This window comes from Nilaparvata lugens, chromosome 3 (genome assembly GCF_014356525.2).
Source record: "Nilaparvata lugens isolate BPH chromosome 3, ASM1435652v1, whole genome shotgun sequence".
Taxonomy (NCBI): Eukaryota; Metazoa; Arthropoda; class Insecta; order Hemiptera; family Delphacidae; genus Nilaparvata; species Nilaparvata lugens.
This window is the reverse complement of record NC_052506.1, coordinates 85,067,312-85,092,577: the sequence shown is the minus strand read 5'-3', so window position 1 is coordinate 85,092,577 and position 25,266 is coordinate 85,067,312. Positions and strand designations below refer to the sequence as shown.

At 34.7% G+C, this 25,266-nt stretch overlaps 1 protein-coding gene across 6 annotated transcripts in view; it reads left to right on the top strand.

The window, feature by feature from the left end:
* The window catches only part of LOC111044184 (irregular chiasm C-roughest protein), a 635,676-nt gene extending 611,121 nt beyond the window's left edge, over positions 1 to 24,555 (top strand). For 5 of the 6 annotated variants that reach the window (XM_039424893.1, XM_039424890.1, XM_039424891.1 and 2 more), the window contains 10 exons: positions 3,960 to 4,264; positions 7,589 to 7,821; positions 9,078 to 9,296; positions 10,535 to 10,787; positions 11,908 to 12,035; positions 13,094 to 13,372; positions 15,786 to 15,927; positions 17,086 to 17,196; positions 18,567 to 18,817; positions 20,889 to 24,555. In XM_039424893.1, coding sequence (XP_039280827.1) covers positions 3,997 to 4,264; positions 7,589 to 7,821; positions 9,078 to 9,296; positions 10,535 to 10,787; positions 11,908 to 12,035; positions 13,094 to 13,372; positions 15,786 to 15,927; positions 17,086 to 17,196; positions 18,567 to 18,817; positions 20,889 to 21,230 — 2,226 coding nt within the window. In that variant the 5' untranslated portion in view covers positions 3,960 to 3,996 and the 3' untranslated portion in view covers positions 21,231 to 24,555. Of the gene's footprint in view, positions 1 to 3,956; positions 4,265 to 7,588; positions 7,822 to 9,077; positions 9,297 to 10,534; positions 10,788 to 11,907; positions 12,036 to 13,093; positions 13,373 to 15,785; positions 15,928 to 17,085; positions 17,197 to 18,566; positions 18,818 to 20,888 lie in introns of all 6 variants that reach the window. The other variant, XM_039424894.1, reaches the window with a different exon arrangement.
* Positions 24,556 to 25,266: the final 711 nt, after the last annotated feature.

Here is a 25,266-nt window from a genome sequence, read left to right as displayed (position 1 = left end):
TCAACGGGAATGCTGTATTGATTCATCTTTCTCTTATGTGTGTGTTTGCCTAATAATATCTCTCACGATAACAATTGTCATGATCATATAATCTATTCTAAATGGTATATCAAAAATACAAATCAGGTTCTCAATCTGCGTAAAAATGAGTTGTGTGTAGGAATGGAGTAATGCAGATCTGTGATAAGAAGTTCCACCTCTATTACGTTGGACTATAGAAACTGGAGAGTGAGCTAGATGATCTGACATCAAAATGGTGCGGTACTTGAGTACAGAGTACCACGTAAAAGTCGCAGACCACACGGATAAACGTGAATGCCACGAATAGGAAAGAGCATCTTGCTATTTTCATAAAATGCGCGGCCATATTTAGGTAGGAAGTGTAATGAGAGGCCTCAGTAATCAGATTATGAGAGTGGTGTGATGTAGGAGTCTCTCTATTCTCAACCTGGCTGGTAATAGAAAGGGGGAGGGGCGCGTTCTTTGTTTCGGCCATTAGACATGATTGCAGTCCCCTTTCCTTTTTTTCTGGGCGAGAAAACAACAGAAACATTATTAAACTTTATAGTCCATTACCTCTATCACTACTACCCCCTTTTGCGAGCAGCGTATCCCAGGTTAGGCCTGAATCCTGTGCCATAGTGCATAGTCCCTCTGGAGAGATACGATGATGGCCTCATTTTCAGCACCAGCAAAGAAATCAGATAAGCCTCTTTCTGCACATTTCCCTTTCATGCATCACTCCGAGAAATAATGAGCAACAATGGCCTAAGGGCCGCCCTATTTCCATGGGTCTAGATGTAATACTATGAAATGAAGTATTACATTTACATACGGTGATACAGTATCTACCTATAATCATATTGAAGCAATTCAGTTGCGTACGTGTTTGTGTATTTGATACATGGGACTGATTTATAAAGACCAGTATAAAAAGTAAGACCATCCAAAGTAACAAAAATGTACGACCTGAAAATAGAAAATTTCAACGCATCAAGAGTGAGTAAAGGTAGGCGCACACAGATCGTCATCGGACGGACGGCACGCATCAGACGGATCGGATGATTAGATTTGATGCATTGTTTTCAATTAGAGTGCGCATACCTATACGGATGCGGATAGGTATGCGCACTCCAATTGAAAACAATGCATCAAATCTAATCATCCGATGCGTGCCGTCCGTCCGATGACGATCTGTGTGCGCCTACCTTTAGAAAAGTGTACGGAATAAACTTCTAGGAATAAAATTGAAGAAGGATACTAGAATAATAATATGCTAATGAATGAGACTAGTTTTGTCCGCAATTACCATTATTCATGAGTTCAGGGATTTAAAATAGAAGGAACGATGAAACATAAGAAACAAAAATCACATTAATGACGCATGCTAATGAATGAGAGATGTCAATTCGAGAGAAAGTTCTGCAGGTAATATAGTTCATAATCCGAGGGATTTGAAATAGATGGAACGATGCAACAGAAGAAACAAAAACCACATAATGACGTATAATAGAAGAAAAAGATTCTGAAGAGAGGAATAAGGGCTAAGTCACATGAAGCGTTTTTCAGGCGTTTTCAAAGTTGGCAGGGTAGGAAACTCTCCGATTGGCTGATTGGGTTGAAGCCTGAAAAAACGCTCGAAAAAATCTGGTGTGGAGCACTCACACAACTTTCCTTGCCGTTATGAAAATTTATCACCTGACGCTAGTGTTCTTGCGCATCTCAAATCTACTATTCGAAGATATGAGACAGCTGGTGATAGGACAATAACGCTAGAGACACACGAGGTCTGCTATCTCTTCGTAGTGAATGATTTAATAGAACCAACAGTTGCCAACAGTTTGCAATTTAATAATCACATTTTCTCGAATTTCAAGCTTATTTTCAATTTTAGGTGGAAATGTTACTGGACATCAATTGCAGAGATTTTCATGCTCAATCTTTTCCACTTGAATTTTTTTGTTTAAATTGTATATGAAGGCTGCTAATTGAGAATCTAATATCAAACTTAGCATGGATTGGGCGGAGCTCCTGAAATTTTTACAGATATAGGACTTGTTGCAGCTGATAGAGCTCATCAATGACTATTTCAGGTATGAATTTGATCGAAATCGTTGGAGCCGTTTTCGAGAAAATCGCAAAAACCCCTGTTTTTGACAACATTTTCGCCATTTTAGCCGCCATCTTGGATTGCATTTGATCGAAATTGTTCGTGTCGGATCCTTATAGTGTAAGGACTATACGTTCCTAATTTCAAGTCATTCCGTTAACTGGGAGATGAGATATCGTGTACACACACACACACACATACAGACCAATATACCCAAGAACCACTTTTTCGGACTGAGGGGACCTTAAAACGTATAGAAATTTAGAAATTGGGGGACCTTAATTTTTTCGGAAAGCAATACTTTCCTTACCTATGGTAATAGGGCAAGGAAAGTAAAAACGTCTGAAAAAAAGCTCCATGTGGCTTGGCCCTAATAGAAGGATGTTGTCGCTAGTATTTAATTTATACAGAGGTATGCGCAGACAGTTTATAATTTACATTCTATAATACAGAAATAACACTCTATACTCTCTGATTATGAGCTTGTATGATTCTAAAATGGATTTTCTTCTTGAATGAATTTCATCAATATGTAATAAAATCAATTTTCATCTCCGACAATACATGATTTTTATCATCACAGAATGATTTAATTTTATCATTAGTTGCTCTTTATAACAGTTTTGTTATGGGATTTGGTAGTTATTCAGTTATAATGATTTTGTGAATAGTGAATCACAGAAGCTGATTTGACCGTACATTATATTAATCGATGATTGAGTTGGCAACATGCTTACGCAGCGTGAAACTCGTGACAATGGTTCGCTCGCTAGGTCACAGCTCTCAGCATTAATAGGTTGCCTGTCAAATTGTCAGTCAATCACAGAGCATGCAGGGCTCAATTATAATGAGCTTATCGAGTGAGCCATAGCTCAAGCAAGATTTCATGCCGTGGTGATTGGTGTGAATGGAGTTGTGTTTACTATGCAGTTGTAGTTTACTATGGTAGTTTACTATAGCTTACTATATAGTTCACTACCGTTGTAGTTTACTATGGACTCACTCAGATAGAGGATCCTAGACCTAGAATGTGGCTGAAGAGTTATTAATGTTGATCATGAGTACTTTTTCACTTCATCGATGAATGATTTTATTCTTATCTTTGAGTGACTCCTTTTGAGACTCGTAAACCAGGGGTTTAGTCAATAAATTGTCAATATTGAAGAGCAAAGTAAATTAATATCATACAACAATAAGGACTAGACCGAGCGAGTCAAAAGGGCGGGATGCTCTCCGATTGGCTGATTTATCAGCTGATTCCCGAACGCAAGCCCAATCAGCCAATAGAGGAGTATCTGATAACGCTTAGAACGTAAAAGAACACCTAATGTGGTTCAAGGATAGGAAGTGATACCAGTAATTACCTAATTAATAAAAACAATATAAAACTTGCAGTACCCTATAAAACTTGCAGTACCCTTTTTATTTAAAACATTTTAAAAACATTTCAACGACTAGTGTCGACCTACTTTGCCATTTTCAACTAGTCGTTGAAATGTTTTAACTAAAAAAATTAACTTGGTTCATTTTAACTTGAAAATGGTCAAAGTAGGTCGAAACTAGTCGTTGAAATGTTTAAAAGTTTTTAAAATGTATAAATTAAAAAGGGGAAAAATTTAAATCTATTCATTTTAACTTGAAAATGGTTAAAGTAGGTCGAAACTATAGTTTCTATTAATTTGAATAAAGTAGCCCATATAAGTGATTTCATGAAACAGTAATTACCTGTATAACATAACAGTACAATTATACGTATATAATTATACTCATATCTTCAAACAATAATTTCTCTATAATTTTGACAACTCTTTCAATTGAATTTAACAGTGTTGTGCTGTGAATGTTGCAGGGAGGCGGCGGAAAGCGGTAGACGCGGAGGCGGCAGAATGAAGCGGTGGCGACGAGAGGCGGCAGCCGTGCTGTTGGGTGTACTGGCCTTGCTGGGGGCGGCAGGAGAGGCGGCTGGCAGCGAGCAGAAGTTCGCGATTGAGCCGCAAGACCAGACGGCGATTGTCGGCAGTCGCGTTACGCTGCCGTGTCGTGTCATCAACAAGAGCGGCGTGCTACAGTGGACCAAGGATGGGTTTGGTTTGGGTGCACATCGCAACCTCACTGGATTCGAGCGGTATTCCATGGTCGGAAGTGACGAAGAAGGTAACTAAAATTAAAATTCAATCCTTACTTGACAATTGAAATGGTAGAATAGAAATTTAAAAAAATAAAAAGTTGAAAAAGATTGAATAAGCTTGAATGAAGAACATTTTTTGACTGGTTAAGAATTATTGAATAGACAAACTGACTGACCTAAAACTCATTCTGATGACACTAGTTAGTTGTGTTCTTAAACTAGTTAACTCCTGTACGTTAACTATACGTTACTATACCAGATCTTGATAAAATGTGATACAATGTTATGATATTTTACGTATAGTTAACTATACGAATTTTATTATTCATTAATAGGTAATTTAGCTGTTAAACTCTTAAACTAGTTAAGCCTCTGTGTTTAGCATATCGATATTATTCCTCTACTACCGATATTTCATCTCCAAATCTTCAAATTACGTATTTCTTCCGTCTTCTGTTTTATGCCTGCTAAGAACAGTTATTGTAACATTACAGTAACTTTACAGAAAAACAATACCCAGAAAACAGATAAACTATAAAGGCTTTTGCACAAAACCTTAATCTCTCAATTTTGTGTCAAATAGTCCAAACAGCAAATCATAATTCTTGAAATAACAAATCAGAATAAAACTACCAATTTTAAATTTGGATGGGTTGATAGTAAAACTTAGAAAATAACAGAAAACAATCTTCAAATTCACATAATAAAATCACATCTATATTGAGCACAAAATCATAGAATAAAACAATCTTATCGTACAAGTTTTCTCTACCAAATCTTATTATCTATTCCTGAATTGAGTTCTCAATTCAAGTCAATTCAAAAACTTTTTCTCAATCTTATTGTATTTTTTCTTTAGGGCTACTTCCATCAATATTTATTTATTTTCAAATCACTTGAAAATATCATTAGTAGCCGAAACATGTCGTGACAAAATAATTCAAAAGGGTACTCAATTTATATTTTTATTTATGTTTTCTCAATCTTTTATTCACTTTTGTCATTTATTCTCTATATGAACTTTCCTCCATTGTCTTTCAAAGATCATTTTGTTGTTTATCAATTCAATTATTCATTCACAAACACTCCAATATTAATCTCTGTATTACTATAGATGAATATCATGATTACTTATGAAGATTACCAATCGCTGTTGATGTCCCACGTTTGAGAACTAATTAAGCGAGAGAACTGATTAGTATCATCCTCATTTGACCATTCATACTTTAAGGTTAAGAGTAAATACTTATGATAAACATTATCATGCAAGTAGTTTTGAAAACTAATAAAATGATGTCCATCTGCTTGAGTACTCAATAAACCGTCAACTTACCGAGATACAATTGTGAGATTGCACACTGCAGCGAAGAGGGTTGGTTGTGAAGAGTGGTTGCTCATAGAGCGCGTGCTGGGGCCTGGTAAGACCACTGACCCTTCTCAGCATGGCATTCATCTTGAGCATTGAGTGCTAAAATGAGGCCGGTGGATAGGAGCCTTATCGCGATCGGCCTGAATAGCAGCCGTCGTTTCTGTTTCAATGGAAAATCAATATCCTATTTAGGAAAATTGAGCTGGCCATCTTTTCGTTTCAATGCTGCATCAAGAAGTAAGATGCGCTGGAGGATGATGATGATGATGATGATGACCAAAACTACGATCTTATTCAGATAATAAAACCATGAATATGTTATTATCTGGAATTGTGGCCGAGCTGCATTTCAGTTTCCTTTGCTTGGGGGCCGGGCAGGTTTGCATTGGATGAATACGGTTCAAATTTGTATTTTGAATGGGAAGGGTTTTGTGAAGTGAGTAGTAAATAGTAAGAAGGAACCAGTAGGAGTTCAGTTCATTCTGAGCAAGATCCCTACTAAAATCAATTGGTAAATTGTATGAGGTTTTTGGAGGAGCTAGTTAAATTATTCTGTTCAATTATATCAGAGAATCAGAAGTCTAGCACTAGTCTGGTCTAGGAGAACTATAATAAAAGGAAAATAAGAACTAATCCAGTGTTTAGTGTTCTTTTTAGATAAATAGAACAATGAATATAACTAGCTCCAGCAAAAACCTCAGACTATTCAATAATTGATTTCAGTAGATATTTTGCTCAGAATGAACTGAACTCCTACTGGTTATTTCTTACCATTTACTACTCACTTCATAAAACCCTTTTCATTCAAAATACAAATTTGAACCGTATTCATCCAGATGTATTCATTATTTATTCCGTATTTATTCATTCTGCGATACCATAGACCTATGTTATTATCATTTTATTGAAATAATAATTCAATATTAAGTGTTGAAACAGTGTTGTGTATGAATAAACTAGCTATTGTAGGAAGGGAAGCATGATTCATTGAAAATAGTTAACCTTTCGAAGATGATTTATTCTGATTAAAATTGCTTACCCAATTGATAAAATATTGATACCGGTGCTTTAAGAGCCAAATATCGCAAAGCTCAAATCCGCGCACAGATAATGAATTTCTTTCAATCAGTTGAAAAAGTAAAAAGCAACCCTAAATATTATTATTGCTGATGAACATTATCGTTTTGAACTACAGTAGTTTGATCAATGCTTGTGAAGCCCAATTTCAACTACATCACCAACTGGCCCTTTTTATCACTATGAAGCATTTCACTCTGTAGTTTTAGAAAAAACTTATTTTGTCATTGTGATCTTAAATCTGAAAGTGGCAATAAATGTAGTCACTGATAAACACTATGGATGGCTTATGGATCTTGTGTTCCAAAAGCCACAAATTTCTTCCATAGTGCTAATTATAATTCTTTATAGTAACTATGTTGAATTTGTGATCCCAAATCTAAGAAAACTGGTCCCCTATCAATTCAAGGTCCTTGTTGATCCAGTGTTCAACACACATTTTCTTCATTATTCATTGTGATCACAAATCTAAACCTTCACCAATCTAGAGTTCTTGTTGATCTAGCATTCGACACACATTTTCTTCATTGAGATTCCAATCCGAACACTCATTCAACTGTGTTTCATAGTGTAGTTATTGTGTTGAATGTACCTCATCACTGTGTTGTGTATTTGATTACTCGTTGGACATCTAACCTTAAAACAAGTCTGCAATGTGATACTTTGCTTGAGTGGTCGTAGATAAAATAGTGTATACAACAGTTTTATATGGTATTATAGCACTCGTGAGGTGTTTAAGACACTCGCTCGCACCTACATCTAGCTCGTGCGTTAAAGATCCTCATTATCATAACATACAACTGTGGTGCTCTTCTGAAAGTTGTGTAATTCTGAATGATTAAATAAATAGATTAATTATAAAACTGTTGCATAAACTTCTATTATTCATGGAACTGTTTTACAGGTGATTATTCGTTGGACATCTACCCGGTGACACTGGATGATGACGCCAAGTACCAATGCCAGGTGAGCTCCGGTCCCCAGGGCCAGGAGGGGGTTCGCTCCCACTATGCCACGCTCACTGTGCTCACGCCCCCCGAGCCCCCCCGCATCCTGCAGGGGGACCATCTGCTCACCACCGAGGACCGCGAGATCGAGCTAGAGTGCGTTTCGCTCGCCGGGAAACCGGCTGCTGAGGTCAGTCATCCTGTCTAACTTTTCATTCATCTATTCTATTTGTCTTATTCATTAATGACATGAATACAACATGATCGTAGTTTATTGTGTGATCAACAAACCTTTTCATTTTTGGATTGAATCATTCTTTGATTAAATATGTATAAACTTTATATTGATAAGTCAGATTGATAAAGATTTTAATGACTTCAAAAAACTAAAAAGCATCCCCCATGCGTGTCACTAAAACTAATGACATCCACTGAGAGACCAATAATTGGTCAATTAATTGGTTAATCAATTATTGATTAAGGCTGTGCAAAGTCTAAAAATAAACTTTTTACTCGTAATATTTTTCAAAGTTTTTTGATTTGTATATCATAACTTTTAGTTGAGTTATTTTTGGTTATTTTTAGTAAATTGAATAACTTTTCCAAAAATTGATATTTTCAGAAAATTTTTAATTTACTAGATCAACAATACCATGAAGAATTCATCCTCTAAATCTCATGGATTTATATCGTACCGAATTTGAAATGTTCTGTCCCAAAAATTTAAACTTCAGTCGCTCATATCTCAAAAAGTAATGATCGGAAAAAAATTTTTTCCTGAGAAAACTTTTTCATTTTGATAGCTTGATGATATACAAATCGAAAGACTTGGAAAAATATCACGAGTAGAAAGTTTATTTTTAGCCTTTGCACAACCTTAAAGACCAATTTGATTCAAATAATGACTGTAAAAATATGAAAATATACTTGATCTGAATAATGACATTGAACATTGACTGTTTTGAGAATGATATTAAAAAATTTTGAATCAATCTCAATATAGATGAAAAATGTTTAGTTTTACTGTTTGATCAACAATTTAATATGGTTAGTTTTCAGCAACTGATTTCACGGACAGATAGATAACGTGTTATATTGTTTGAGGCTCCACACTGTGGTAGTTATATTCAGCAATCAGTTCATTCCAATTGAATAAATAAATTGTAGGGATGAAAATGGCATGAATAATTTCAAATAAATTGAAAATTGTATGCAAAGTTTATGAACATACTTTATGCAACATACATTATTTATTATAAAAATTTGTTCGAAAATAGCTGTATAATAACAGTATAGCCATAGAGAGAAGAATACTGTCTCTGGTAGTACATTCTATATTTTCAGTCCACATTCACTTGAATCATAACATCTATTGTCTCTGGTAAAACATTCTACATTTAACAGTCTACATTCAATAATAAATCATAACAATTCGTCTTTTTGCAGATTACATGGATCGATGGGTTTGGCAATGTGCTTAGAGAAGGAATTGAAGTGATAATAGAACCTCTTCCCGATGGCCGCAGATTCACCGCCAAATCGATACTGAAGCTGACACCGAAAAAGGAGCACCACAACACCACGTTCACGTGTCAGGCACAGAACACAGCCGACAGGACATACCGAAGTGCCAAATTAAAGCTGCAAGTCAAGTATGCACCAAAGGTGAGGCTCCTTCCCGTCATCAACAAACTCCGACTAAATGACATCGATTTTAAAAGATTTCCATTCTATCATAATTTATTATTATTATTATATCGAGACAAAATATTAATTTATTTATTCAGTCATGTACGATTATCACACTTATGTGAGAAGGCACAACAGGCTTATGCCCAAAACTGTCCCTTCTCAAAATTTATACTACAGTCCAAATTAAATTGTAGGTTAATCTACTAGGTGTCACTTATTACAATAACAATTTACACTTCAAAAAACGAACAGATCTTCAATCAAAAATAGATAACATTGATTAAATTTCATTAAATTGAAAACATAAATTAGAATTATTATATTTGAGTAAGAAGTATAAAAACGTTCATCAAGCATAGCCAAAGTAGGTGATTCTAGATAAATATTGGTACGAGTATTTCAGATCCATGTTATCATAGTAATTTATAAACATTTTCCAGCAATCACTCTGTACAAAGAACTATAGTCCTTTATAGTCCTTGTAGTCCTTTATAAAACCATGTTCTGAAGAATTCTAAGATCATCTGATCTCCATCGAATCTCACTTTATTCAATCATTTGTATGATCGGGGCTCCATCCAAGTTCGAACAGAACACTCTCAAAAATCTGCTCAGGAATAGTTCAATCAAAATTGTTTCATATGCATTCTATTAGAATTCAAATGTTATCATAGTTCGATTTAACTCTGGATTGAGCAGAATAATTGAATCTGCTCATGAATAGTTCAATCGTAATTGTTCGATAAGCATTGTATTAAATTTAAATGCAATCATAGCTTGATTTAACTCTGGATTGAACCCCAGTTGAAGTGCTTGGAAAAGATACTCAAGACTAGCAAAGTATAAATCATTCTATATAATGAAAAATCGTAGGCAAATTTTATTAGTTGTGGAAGAAAATGGTAAACCACAAATTTTATCCAATTTTAAAAAAATTTTGAATTATGCATTTTTCATTGATGAATTATAATGAGACGGGAGGCACAGAATAATATATGGAACTAAGGTAAAATATAAGGAACTCTAGCAGGTTATTAATTAAATACTACCTGGTATATAGGAAGTCCTGACTCTAGTGATATAACAACATTATTTATGTTTGAAATTTCAAAAGTTACAATCACTCTTAATTGATTTTAATATCATTCTATGTGACGGTAAAAGTAGTAGTTGAAATCATTCTAAATTGATTTTTTTAATTCTAATTCCAGGTGACGGTGAAGGTAGTAGGAGGCACAAGTAGGCTGATAGAAGGCGCCGACGTTCGGCTGCTGTGTTCGGCGGACGCGAATCCGCCCGACGTCACCTACAAGTGGTTCATCAACGATCAGCTGGTGGCCGGCGACCCCACCACCGAACTGGTGCTCACCAACATCTCACGCAAGCAGCACGACTCCATCGTCAAGTGTGAAGTGCACAACGCTGTCGGAAAGAGCGAGGAATCCGAGACACTTGACATCAGTTGTGAGTACTCTGATGTTTCTATTATTTGCGGGATTCGAACCCACGACACCGACCAGATAGCGCTAGCAGACTGAAGGGTGAAACAAATATAGTTTGTATAAAATAAGTTGAAACTTGTAGAAGATATCCGTGTTGCCAAATTGTGCGAAATTGCAATCTCTCCATACAAGCCCATATGAGTGGATTTATTCAAATAGACAACTCTGCATCGACTTTGTTGTCGAATTGAATACATTCTGTCATATGGGCTTGCATGCAAAGACTGAAATCTCGCACAGCTTGGCAACACAGATATTTTCTCCAAGTCTCAACTTATTTTATACAGACAATAGTCTAGTAAACACACCTTGAGCTTGTCAAAAATATGATGTGATAATGTTTTTGTCAAGTTGCATTCAATCTGGTAGGATTCATGAGGATGTCAAAAACCGTAGCCTACTTCCAAGAATCGATGTGTAAAGCCAGTTAAGCCAATCACACGCATCGATTTTTGGACGTACGATTTTTTGCCGTCCTTACGAATTCTATCAGATTAAACGGAACTTGACAAACATCATCTGTTTGAAATAAATCATCTGTTTAATAGAATTTATAAGGACGGCAAAATACCGTACGAACAAAAATCAATGTTTGTGTGCGGGGCTTCATGTGGATTCTACCTTAGACCAGTTATAGAATATACACGCCCCATTGTATATTCATACTGGAAGTCGATGTAGTCAACATCAACTGCCATATCGCCCCATCGTGACGTCATCATCGTATAGAAAACTACAGGCGAACGAATATAAACAAACTCTACAGAAAAGTTTTCTATCCGATGCTGACGTCACGATGGGGCGATATAGCAGTAGATGTTGGCTCCATCGACTTTCAGTATAGGACGTGTCTATTCTATAACTGGTCTAAAGATCCTACCAGATTGGATGGAACTTGACAGATCATATTAATAGAGTTCATAAGGACGGCAAAAATCGTAACATTTGACTTTGAAAATAAAATGAGAATGCCATATATATTTATGAGGGGAAATTTCAGGAGTTCATGCCAACATTCTATCTTTAGTAAGCACGTCTTCACATACTAAAGTTATAAAAAAATGATTATTTTAATTTTGCAGATGGCCCCAGATTCAGATCGAGGCCTCGAAGCGTGCAGGCAGAGATGGGAGCAACAGTCACTCTGTCCTGTGATGTCGATGGTAACCCTCCGCCCGAAATCAGTTGGATACATGAAGACTCCGATCGGGTAAGCACAATTACACAATTTGATTTCTTCCTAACTGGACTATTTTTTCCTAAACCTCGTCATCCAATTATTCAATCACACTGGTTTATCAGTAGTGCGGTAAAATATTGGAGAATGTGGAGTTTAGCATTCATCTTCTAAAATATCCAGCTAAAAGACATCCTTCTGAATAAGTATTACAATGAAGTGCTGACTATATCGGGGCAATAGAATATTATTTTATTTCAATTTTAGATAGTTTGGACTCAGGTATTTTCTGAATGTGTCTGCCTATTTTAAAATTCTCAAGTTTTTCTTCTAAATTATTTTCATTCTATTATCTTTAAAATAGCTAGGCACAAATGGTTCATCCCTCTTTAAGCCTATGCTTGTGCTGAGGGATGAGTAGCTCAACCTAATAACCTTATCTTGGACTAAAATATCTCTCAAAGAACCCAAACTCATCCTAACAAAATGAAATATCATTCATTAAAACTGGAATAAACTATAACAAAACCCTAAAATTGATTAAGAAGAATTTACGGTCCCGTTCAGGTTAATGTGCAGCAATGGCGAATAAGAAAAAATGAAGAAATAGAAACATTAATAAAAGGAGAAAATATAGTACGCTTCGTTAAGGCCCAAAGAATAAGGTGATTGGGGCATGTGATGAGGATGAGTGAGACTAGAATGCCCAAAATAGTATTCAATAGCAGACGAAAAAAAGGTAGGCCAAGGAACAGGTGGGTGGACCAAGTGATGGATGACCTGAGAGAGATGGGGGTGAGAGTTTGGAAAGAAAGATCCATGAACAGAGAAGAATGGAGGCGTGTTGTGAAGGAGGCCAGGGCTCACCTAGGACTGTTGCGCCGGATGAAGAAATAAAGAAACAAACTAAAATATCATTCGACAAAACCTTCATTTGATTTGTTATTCCAATCCCGAAAGTCTTTGTTTGGATTCTGCAATCCTTGAAATATATATTTTTTTAAATTCAAGGCAATAGAATCTTATTTTATCTTGCAATCCCGAAAGTTTTCTATTTTATTTTCTAACCATGAGAGGTCTTTGTTGATCAGGTGGTGAGCATGTCGAGCAACCTGACCCTGACGGCGTCGCAGGAGACGCACGGCCGTTACTACTGCAAGGCGGTGGTGTTCGGCTTCCCGGAGATCGGCGCTGAGGCGACCGTCTACCTGAAGGGCCCGCCGACCATCATCTCGCACCGCACCCAGTTCGGCATCCCCGGCGACAATGTGCGACTCGAGTGCTCCGCTTTCTCCATCCCCACCCCCCAGAAGGTCGTCTGGTCCTTCCGCGGTGACGATCTCGGAGCCGACAACCATCACGAGTATTCGGTAAGAATTTTATTGAATTTAATTCCGATAGAATAGTACAACAGATTATATAGCGACACCACGAGTTAATTGAAGTGAATTAAATGATTCAAGAAGTAAATTAGTGAAGTAAGAAGTGAATTAAATTAAGTTTGTCCATCACAAGTAAGTTAGGTACTCGGTAACAGATGCTTCTCTCTACAAAGATAATAGAAAGATAATTCAAGAAAGACAATATAGTAGATAGGATCAAAACCATTTGTCATTCATTCAATTTATATTTTCATAGATTTCAAGAATTTGTCATTAAAAGACGTTTTTTCGTGTGTGAAAGTGTTTAGCATTCTTCATACTATATATCATGAACAATGAAATTTGAATGTTATGTCTGAAAATCTTTATCATACTTAATAATAATAGTGATACTATATCATAAAGAAGGGAATTTGAATTTCGTGAGTGATAGTATTTATCATACTTTGAAATCTATCATGAAGAAGGAATTTGAATTTCGTGTGTGAAAGAATATTTTTTATCATATTCATCTATATATATAAAAGCGAAATGGCACTCACTCACTGACTGACTGACTCACTCACTCACTCACTCACTCACTCACTCACTCACTCACTCGCAGAACTAAAAATCTACCGGACCAAAAACGTTCAAATTTGGTAGGTATGTTCAGTTGGCCCTTTAGATGCGCACTAAGAAATCTTTCGGCAATATTTTAACTCTAAGGGTGGTTTTTAAGGGTTTAAAGTTCGGCTTTTAGCATGTATATTCTTCTTCTCCCAATCTCTTAATTATAATTGAAATTTCCATATCATATATCATATGTTAGTATAGAGCTATAATCTAGATAGAGTACCTCTTCGAAACAGTTGTTAACTGGCAACTAAATTAATAATTTTGTCAAGTTGGCATTAAGTTGAGTTGACTTTGTTAGGTTGGCACCAAGTTGAAGATTTGAATGCATTTATCGCGGAGAAATTGATTGGGCACTGCTACTTCAATCCTGGGAATATTATATTACTAGCCGTCAGGCTCGCTTCGCTCGCCATATCCGTTTAGACAGCCGTTTAGTCTGGACCCCCGACTGCATTGTCCTAACATATGATAAAAATGCCCAAATGAAAAATGCAGGCGAGCGAAGCGAGCCTGCTGATCTCATTCTTGGACGATCCAGCTGGGGGCCAGGGGGCGGAGCCCCCTGGCTAGACGGATATGGCGAGCGAAGCGAGCCTGACGGCTAGTACTACATATATCATTAAGAAAGAAACTATATATATAAAAGCGAAATGGCACTCACTCACTGACTGACTGACTCACTCACTCACTCACTCACTCACTCACTCACTCGCAGAACTAAAAATCTACCGGACCAAAAACGTTCAAATTTGGTAGGTATGTTCAGTTGGCCCTTTAGATGCGCACTAAGAAATCTTTCGGCAATATTTTAACTCTAAGGGTGGTTTTTAAGGGTTTAAAGTTCGGCTTTTAGCATGTATATTCTTCTTCTCCCAATCTCTTAATTATAATTGAAATTTCCATATCATATATCATATGTTAGTATAGAGCTATAATCTAGATAGAGTACCTCTTCGAAACAGTTGTTAACTGGCAACTAAATTAATAATTTTGTCAAGTTGGCATTAAGTTGAGTTGACTTTGTTAGGTTGGCACCAAGTTGAAGATTTAAATGCATTTATCGCGGAGAAATTGATTGGGCACTGCTACTTCAATCCTGGGAATATTATATTACTAGCCGTCAGGCTCGCTTCGCTCGCCATATCCGTTTAGACAGCCGTTTAGTCTGGACCCCCGACTGCATTGTCCTAACATATGATAAAAATGCCCAAATGAAAAATGCAGGCGAGCGAAGCGAGCCTGCTGATCTCATTCTTGGACGATCCAGCTGGGGGCCGGATATGGCGAGCGAAGCGAGCCTGACGGCTAGTACTACATATATCATTAAGAAAGAAATTTAGATTAATATGTACATGATATGAAACACATGTTTGACACATCATCACTTTTGAACTACAGTTAAAAAAAAATGCAATTTAAATACATGCCATCCACTAATCACTAAAACCTGTATAAATTATGATTGAATATGAACTTTATATGTGATATGGACTAGGAGTCAGTACAAGCTGAGAGTTTGCCTCTGTTCTTCCAATGATGATATTATAATTATCATGAAACAAAAACTCGGTCTTTGATGAAATTTTTCAATTTGATTAACTTGAAATTTCACATGAAGATTCTGAATTCACTGAGGATGTTTATAGGTCTATCTTCATTCTGATTCATCAATTAATTATAATCTCAATAATAAAAAAACAAACTTATTCAATATTTGTTTCACCCATCCTTTGAAATAATGCAGACAACTAGACAGTAAACTAATCTGTTGTGATTGTTTCAGATACTGGAAGATCCTCTGAGTGAAGGTGTGAAAAGTACACTTATTATAAGAGACTCAAGACAGGAGCATTTTGGTGCCTACAATTGTACAGTGTACAATCAATACGGCAGTGATTATGCGACAATAGTTCTCAAAGCTCAAAGTAAGTATAGTATATTGAAAAAAATTAATGAATTGAATAACAAGTTTCACAAAGTTGAAAATTGAATGCACAGGTATAAAAACAGAATTAATGGATTGAATCTCTTATTAATTCAAGTTATATAGCTAATTACTTATATAGTTAGCACTCCTCATTCCATTATTGTTGATGTAGCATAGTTGTAGTGGAAGGTAACATTGTATTTAGTAGTCAGTTCCAAGCTAGCGCACATAGCGGACGGAGCTCTATCGCGAGATATAAAATTATTGTAATATGTGGTTAACAAATGAATTCATTTTTTAAAAAGACTATTTGACTAATCGCATTCTTAACTTTCATGAATTGTATAGTATAACACCGTACTTATTAAATATGTGTTAACAGAGGTCATTATTTATTTGTGAAGACTATATTTTCATCTCATCATCAACTGCCTCATTTGAATCTGTAAAAGTATTATAAAAACTGACTCAAAGTTGAGTAAGTTTTAAGCTAGTTCCTAGTTCATTCTAAAGTTAAAGTTTGTAATATTCAAGAATAGATTTGATCATAAGGATATGGTATTTCAAACGAGATTTCTTAAAAAATTACCTCAATTATCAACTAAGAAAGAATTATTTATTTATTTAAAAAAAAAGTGAGCTACAAAGATATATATAGATTATAGAAAATAGTTTTTTTGTAAGGTTATCTAGTGCAGCAGAACAGCTTTGAAATCGCCTGAGTATGCTGCACACGTCAGAATGGTAGCTGAGTTTAGATTATAGAAAATAGTTTTTTTGTAAGGTTATCTAGTGCAGCAGAACAGCTTTGAAATCGCCTGAGTATGCTGCACACGTCAGAATGGTAGCTGAGTTTAAGTTAAGTCGAAGCTCTCTCGTAGGGCACTCAGCATCCTCGTGAATTATCATAAGATTTAAAAATGAAGTTCAATGTGATTGCTAATTCAAATAGATGCAATCCATTAATCACCAAAACCTGTATAAATTAATCGAATATGAACCTAATATATGGACTTGGAATCAGTATACAAGCTGAGAGTTTGCCTTGGCTCTGTTCTTCCAATGATGTTACTATATTATAATGAAACAAAAACTCTGTGTTGAATGAAATTGTAAATTTAGTATTTACTGATTTTTGTTTTTAATTTTTCCACAGAAAGTTTTCCATTGATCCTCATACTGATTGCCGTGTTTGGCGGTGTTGTAGTCATAGTAGTAATTACGTTGGTCGTCGTCATTTGTCAGAGGAAAGTCACAAAAACTCCAGGTAATTTTACATTTTAATTGTGAATACAATTACATGATTATTGTTGTAATATTTGACAATTCAACAGGAATTATGTGGAAAATTATTTCCGATCCATCCACTGTTTGAAGTAGACGTAGAAACCTATTTTTCTACATTTTTTGTGCTAAAGTCCCTTTTTTGAATACTATAATTTTCAAATTTTAGTATTATTATTATTGGATTAAGAATACAAATTAAAAATATTGAATGTGGGAAATAAATTTTGATTATTCAATTAAAAATAAGTCCATTTTCCTGAAAAGACGTTTGACATATAGGACTATAAAATATTGTATAGAGGTTCTTTGACAGACAGCTTTGATCAAAGATAATGCATACCTACATTTTGATAATGTACTCATTATATAAATGAATGATTTGTATATGTTCTGAAAGTAAAATTTCATAAAGCATGATCTACTACTGCACTACCAAAGATATGTGATCAAAGATCTATCTTATAAAATATTGTTAGTATACATCCTAAGTTGTAAATGGGTCATATCTATTTGATTCGAAGCTATTTTATAAGTATTTATCATGCTTTTTCCATTCTATATTGAGCTAAGTATAGGGTATTATCTTGTTGGGAAATTGTGCAAGATCATTCAAAATCCTGATAGGTCTATTACAAAAAAAGCTGTCAGAATCATAAAGAATTCAGAGATGAGAGCTCACTGCAAGCTCTCTTTATTTGAAATTTTATTTTATGAGTCATAGAATAATATGAATGTATAGTATGTATACTATAGGCTATGAATGTTTTGTTTATTATTGTATAGTGAGTAAAATTTTTGGCTTTATATTAGAGAAAAAATGACAATGTCTCCTGCAATATTATCACATAATCTGTTAATTTCATTATACTGTATACTTCTAAAATTTTGTAATTTTGTTAAGTTACTGTTATTTTTTGTGATTGTAGAAATGTCTATAAAATTAATAACTATATTAATGACTATATAATTTAAATTTCAAATCAGAATTAAGTTTGTTTTTAGGTAATTGTTCAAAATTATATTTTTTATATATATGTGAATATTTCCTATTTCAGTTTTAATAATGTGAAATATTTCGTCTATGTTTAGTTTTGAAGCATCTAAATTTGAAAATCTACTTTGTGAAAATACTTGAGGCCTGAAAATTTTGTGAATTGAAGAACTACAAGACTTAACCTATTTCGGACTATGTGTTATCTAAATTTGGGAGAGGAATAGCACAAGGTTGCCTTATTTCTCCTCTCCTTATCATTTTGATAATGTTCTTATTGTATGAATGAATAAAGAATCATGTAATTGTTCTCAGACAAATGAATAATATTCTAATTTACTAATTGAATTGTTTTTCAGTGGAGAACTTGGACGCGGAAAAGCAGTGTAAAGAGAGCGACCGTTCGTCGAACATCTCCGAACTGAAGATGGAGTTGCGAACGGGTTCGTCGGTGAGCAACGTGCACTGTGAGCTGGAGGGGGGCTCGGAAACGGGCAGTGAAGCCAGGCTGGGCTTGCCCCTCGCCGGGCCTGTGCCCCTCGATCACCGGTACTCCAACAACCGATTCTCCGCCGGAGACTACCCCGATCCTATATTCCCTCCAAAAACGGTAATTCAACGACAACACTATATTCGATTATTCATTAGAAGAAAAATGAATAAGCTATAGTGAGTTCTACGTTATAATGGCAGTATTTGATTATTTATCTATTTATTTATGTATTTATTTATTTATTCATTTATTTATTTATTAATTCATTCATTTATTTATCTATTAATACATTGATACATAAAATATAATTTTCAACTATGAATGATTAGCATTGGTGATGCTATTCTTGTCTATCATTCGACAAAACAGATAGCACTATCCAAGGTACCTAGTAAATATTGTATTCTAGGTACATTGCCACTATCCTTCTATAGCTCCAACGTTGCCAAATCCGGTTTTAACCATGAAGAAATATAATTAATTAAGGCAGACAATTGACAACACTGTTCTTTCATCTTCATCTACAGCAATTATAACGTGGACCTCACTATAGTATATTGGGGTTTATTTATTTTTTAATGCAGTCACAAATCATCTTACAATGAATCCATGAATATACAATATTTATGGACTTTAGAAGTTCAGAAGTATTGAGTAGGATAAACATTCTGGTTACTTTGCAGTTAGTTAATAATAGATTAAATAAATAGGGTATATCATTTTAATAAGTTAATAGGATAAATAAATAGGCTATACCATTTTGATCCTATATAGGTGTAGTCTTTAATCACGAGTTACATTTCTATATGAAAGGTGTTGCTATATGGTCTTTGATCATTCAAGCATGTTGAAAAATTCACTGATATTTGTGTGATTTTATCAATGCAATGCATTGTGATTACCTTCGAGGCAGGTAATCTTCGAAAAAGTACTAACACTACTCAAAATTCCAAATTAAAATTGACAACAGGATGAAAACCTCATATGCTAGGGGGAAAATAGTACTATTGTATCAGAAAATGAATAAGGATGGAACCACAAATTGATAGCAATTATGGAATTTAGTAGCCTATGAGTTTAAACCCTGTAATAGCCCCTCTGAGATGTAGAGTTTAGGTGAAATGTCGAAAACGCTTCATCCGTGTAGTTCTATAAACAGGATCAGGTATAACATTTATCTAGGATCAGATACCATACCCTCAACGGTACTGCAAATAAGGAGTATTAGTTTGTTGAATAATTCTATGTATTTGTAAAATTAATTCTCATAGGTGTTTTATGTAATTTGGCAAGAATTATTTGAATTTTTTTTTTGTATTACTTGGCAACATCTTGGTGCATACTTTTTCTATGTGACTTGGCAACTTGTTGAGAAAAGTGGTGCTTTTATAATAAGAAATATAATATATTATATTATCAAGTGCACCTTCCTCTAATATATTAAGAAAATCAGTGGTAATAAGCATATCTGAAAGTAATGAAATAAAACACACATACTCGTATATATTGTCAAATTCTACAGTTTTATTTGAACAGTTCTGCAGTTTTTTTGAATAAAACTGTAGAATGTGTCAATATATGTGTGTTTTTATTTCATTACTTTCAGATATGCTTATTGCCACTGATTTTCTTAGTATATTAGAGGAAGGTGCACTTTATAATAAAATATATTATATTTTTTTTATTATAACAGTATCACTTTCCCACAAATTGCCAAGTTACATAGAAAAGGTATGCACCAAGATGTTGTCAAGTAAAACTAAAAAAAAATGTCCAAATAATTCTTGCCAACGTACATAAAACACCTATAATGAGAATTAATTTTACACATACTTTGAATTATCCAAGAAATGATCTTAATGATCTAAGATTTAATGATCTCAACAATTATATTGAAAAGATTATCCAATTTAAATAAAAATAAAAAGGTGTACCGACCAGCCTTAAACCAAATTGGGTTTATCTTTTACTCCTCGGCGTTGTCCTACTTCTCTTTCTTCTACTCCTTCTCTTCAGCATACTCTCTCTTTATACTCTTCTTCTCCTACTTCTTTATCTGAACCAAATACAGAATTTGACAATATATGTGTGTATTTAGTTCATTATGGAACGGTTCTACCACATTGACAGTGACTCAGTCGAATTGTTATATCTGAAAGTATTTCATGTGATTTTTGTTGGGTTGCAGGATGGACAAAACAACAATGGCTACGTGCCATACGTAGATTACTCACGTGACTACAACCCGCCGCCTCCACCGCCGGCGCCGACGTCAGTGGCGTCCTCAGTGACGACGGGTGGCGGCGTGGACCCGCGCTACTCGGCCGCCTATGGCAACCCCTACCTGCGCATCAGTCCACAGCTGCCACCTCCAACGGGGCTGGCGCCGCCCCCGCCACCCTACTCGGCTGTCCGCAACGGCACGGCACGACACGCCACCGGTCCGACATCACCCGTCACGCAACAGCCTCAGTACATCACGACACAGCAGGCGACCATCAAACGTGGCACGCTCGCCACGCATGTATAATACTAGCTCAACCACGCAGAACATTCTTAGCCAGTGTCTCGCGATTGCTCGTTGCCAGTGTGCGCCCGCCGCTCATCAACTGCTGCAAATGTAGGTTAGGTCCTAACCACTGCAATAGGTCACCAACCTAACCTGACTGCTGCAAATGTAGGTTAGGTCACCAACCTAACCTAACCGCTGCGAATTTAGGTTAGGTCACCAATATGTCTTAACCCAACGAGGTTGGATCTTGACTCAACGGATTGGGTTGGTAACCTAACCCAACCTAACCTAACCGACTGCGTTTGTCAGAGAACTCTTGCCTTGTACAGTATTAGACAAATAAATACGACTTTCACAAGTCCTGTAAAATTCGCTGCGATCGACTACTACAATCAAGTGTTCAGTAATATTAGAGAAAAAACTTTAACTAAATTTCGATGATGATGATCTTCCAACGAGAAAACGGAATTGAACAGTGACTTGACTTGTCAATTTTTAGTGAGAACTGTGCTGTTTCTGACGTTTAAATTTCGTTTGATGTGTTGTCATTTAAATCATCTATTCAGATTTCGATTGGAATTGTTCTGGATTGTGCTATATTTGTGTTTAATATGAAAGCACATACACAGCAACTATACACGGTTTGATCATTTAAAGCCTACACAGTAACTTCCCAAGGAAAGTGAGCTTGATCTGGAATATTTCTGGATTGTAATGTGATTTTGAGTTGAATAAACACAAACTTCACATGTATCCTCGACGTGATCAACTAAATTAGTTGAACTTTGTGTTTATATCTCCATCCTACTGTGTGTGATGACTGTAATACCTCTCCATGTGCTCACATTTACTGATAGACTGATACTGATTAAATTTATGATTGATCAATAATGTTCTGTACTATTCTAGTTGTTGTCTACATCTCTTTCTTTATTATGTACGTGCCCGCTCGCGCGCGTGTGTATGAGTGTGATCTATCTGTTGTGACTGTGACTTATTCACTTCGCCTTGCCTTAAATACTGTTTTGTGGTTAAGTTGCATAAGTGCTAGATTAAATTTTTGTTTCTGGTCATTTTCTTTTTTCGTGATTCCTTGTCTTAAGGAATTTTGTGTCACTTTTCATTGCACATCCGAGAATATTATTGCAACTATAGCCATTTAACAGTCATTATATAGTAGACTTTATTAGATCTTAGCTACTCTTGGATACTTGGGTAGAAAACGTTGAACATTTTTGTAAATCTTTGTTTTGTATAGTTTTGTTTCTATGTTATTAGTTCTAGTTGATTTTCTCAGCAGTACAATTATTATTATTATTAGGTACGAATTTTGCGATCATTTTCAAGTTTTCTTTGCGAAAAAAATCATGATTTCGAATCAAATTTTTAGTGTAAATTGGAATAATTCTGTGATGTTTATTATGTTAGAAACTAATATGGATCGAGTTCATTCTACTTTTTCAAAGAACAGTAGGTAATTCTTGTTTTCTTTATTAAATCAATTTCATCAGGGGAAAAATGAAAAGAAATGCTCATTATTGAAGGAAAATAAAACTTTCAATCATTTATTTCCATTTACCATTTATTTTTCATTCATGTATAATAAATTCATGATCATAATCTTAGAATGCCAGTAATTTATTTCCATATGATTCTTATGGTTATCTCCGAATTTCCCATTACTCTCAAATTGTCTTTTTTTGTATTCATTGTGTAGAAATATTGTTGGAAGGCCCTTAAACAGTTTTCAACATTTAAGTTGTGGAATATTCAGAAGTCATCATCAATATTCTCTCTCATCTAGCAGTACGAAAAATATTCTTGAAAATTATCCTTATTGCTTTAGGATGGATATGATTTGACAGCTATATTATTTTTCGCTCTTGAAGGGTTTCTATGGCCAAATATTTTTGTCTATGTACCGAATATTCTTATTATTCCATGTTTTCATGTTGAGCTTCGGGATGGTATTTCCCTATCAAGAATTTCTATTATTATTTGAACTTCTGAATGCCATTTATTCTGTAACGCCAATAGTTTATGTTTTAAGTTTTTTATTTGGGTTTGTTCTAGTGAATGGATGTACGAAAATTATTCTGTAACTCATATTCAAGTGTGCTATGGGAAAATTAATATTTTTTCATATTATCCTGTTTTTTATATTTTCTAATAACCTATCCATCTCTACAAAGAGTGGATACTTGATTTCTGTTCAAGTTTGATATATAAAAAATTGATGCGATTTTCAATGATTTGTGAGAAAAATGTTGAAATCAGGTATTATCAGCATACATGGACTTGAAAACTAATTATTGATTCCTGCCTGAATCTTGTATCTCCCTTTCACAAGATCTGTGATTTTATACTGTTAATGATTGAAACATCTTTTGTAAAACTATTAGGATTTAATTGAAAATGTTTGTAATTACGTACTAGTGACGAAAGATGATATTTATGTGAATAGTGTACAGTATTTGCTACTCTTTGTGTAAATTCGTAAGTCTCCTTCATCTCTTTGTACCTTCAAGTTCAGAATTTAGTATAGTCTTCTAGAAATTTGAGAGAATGTGTAGGTGCATTGACTAAAATTCACAATGTCATTGTATTTGTGGACAATGATATGTCAGGCCTAAAATAAATTTGTTTGACTGGTGTGGAGATGAGCTAATTGGAATGTACTACCTGAAATATATTTATGTGCTACATTAACTCCACAGGATTAGTTGATGAAAAATCCTGCATCAAATTAGTTAAATTTTTCTCTCTGAAAATTAAATTTATTTTTTATATTTTATTTTGTTGAGCTGCCTCTTGTAAAGTAGTTTTAAAGTTATAGGCTTTAAATTATAAATAAATGTAATACTCCAGTAGTGACCACCCATTGTAGGTTTACAATAAATTATTATCAAACGAAAATCCGAAGTTTAATGATAATTATTTATTTATCAGCTTTTAAACTAATCCAATTCCTCATTGATTCCCATCTGTATATCCACTTAAAACATTGAAATAGGGAGATGATTCTATTACCGAATTTTATCAGAAAATATTCATTCATGTTTCATGTAATATTACAAAATTTCCCGAACTTTTCAAGCCTTTTTTCAATTTAAAATCACCAACTTTCTAAATTATTATTGTGAAATCAAGGCTTTTCATATTTGTGCCTTAAAACAGACAATCTTCGTGTAGTTTGTTCACAAGAACATTTTTGTGAGTGATTTGCTTATAATAATAGTTTCCGTGTTCTATTCCCCAGTATATGGGAAGTTGAAAACATGAACGAGTGTGTTCAGTTATGTATCTTCATTGCCTCAAAAAGCTATAGTCTAAAATTCACCTTCCAATTTATACCTCTACTGATGATACTCTATGTACTCTGATACATTAATCCAAGAGCGTTTTAATACTAGTACTGTACTCAATATCAATGTCCTGTTATTTGAAATAATTAGTAATACTGATGAGCAGCCTGAATAAATCCCTTCATTTATTTATTTCATTTATTGTATAACACACAATATTATGACATTGGAGGAAAAACTAAATGTATTGATCTTTTTCCGATCATCATTCATAATTTATTCTATCCGTTATGATAGAGAATATTCTATCCTAAAATAATTCTATGAACGTTTAATAGGAAAGACTTTGTGAGTAAATAATTATGAGACAGCTCCTGCCTGAACCCTTTTTATTAATTATTATTGTGTTGACTTATTCTTTCTCTTCAAGATTTCTTATTAGTCATGAAGGCCTTAAACATGAAAATCACAAATAAAATTCAGGCATATGACAGGCACCTTCAAGGCTTGTCAAATAAGACCTTTAAAAACTTGGGTTATTTTAGTTGATCAAGACTTTGACAATAAGGGCCTTTCAAAATTTGATCAAGACGTTGACCTATTAATTTATTAGTTCTATAATAAAGTCCACATATATCATTATTGGTTTTTGAATACATATAGCCTATACATTCAAATAGTACTGCCATAGCTCATCTCCATTTCGGTAAGAGTAGGTTATTTGTTTTTTTTTTTGTAGAATTTTAAAA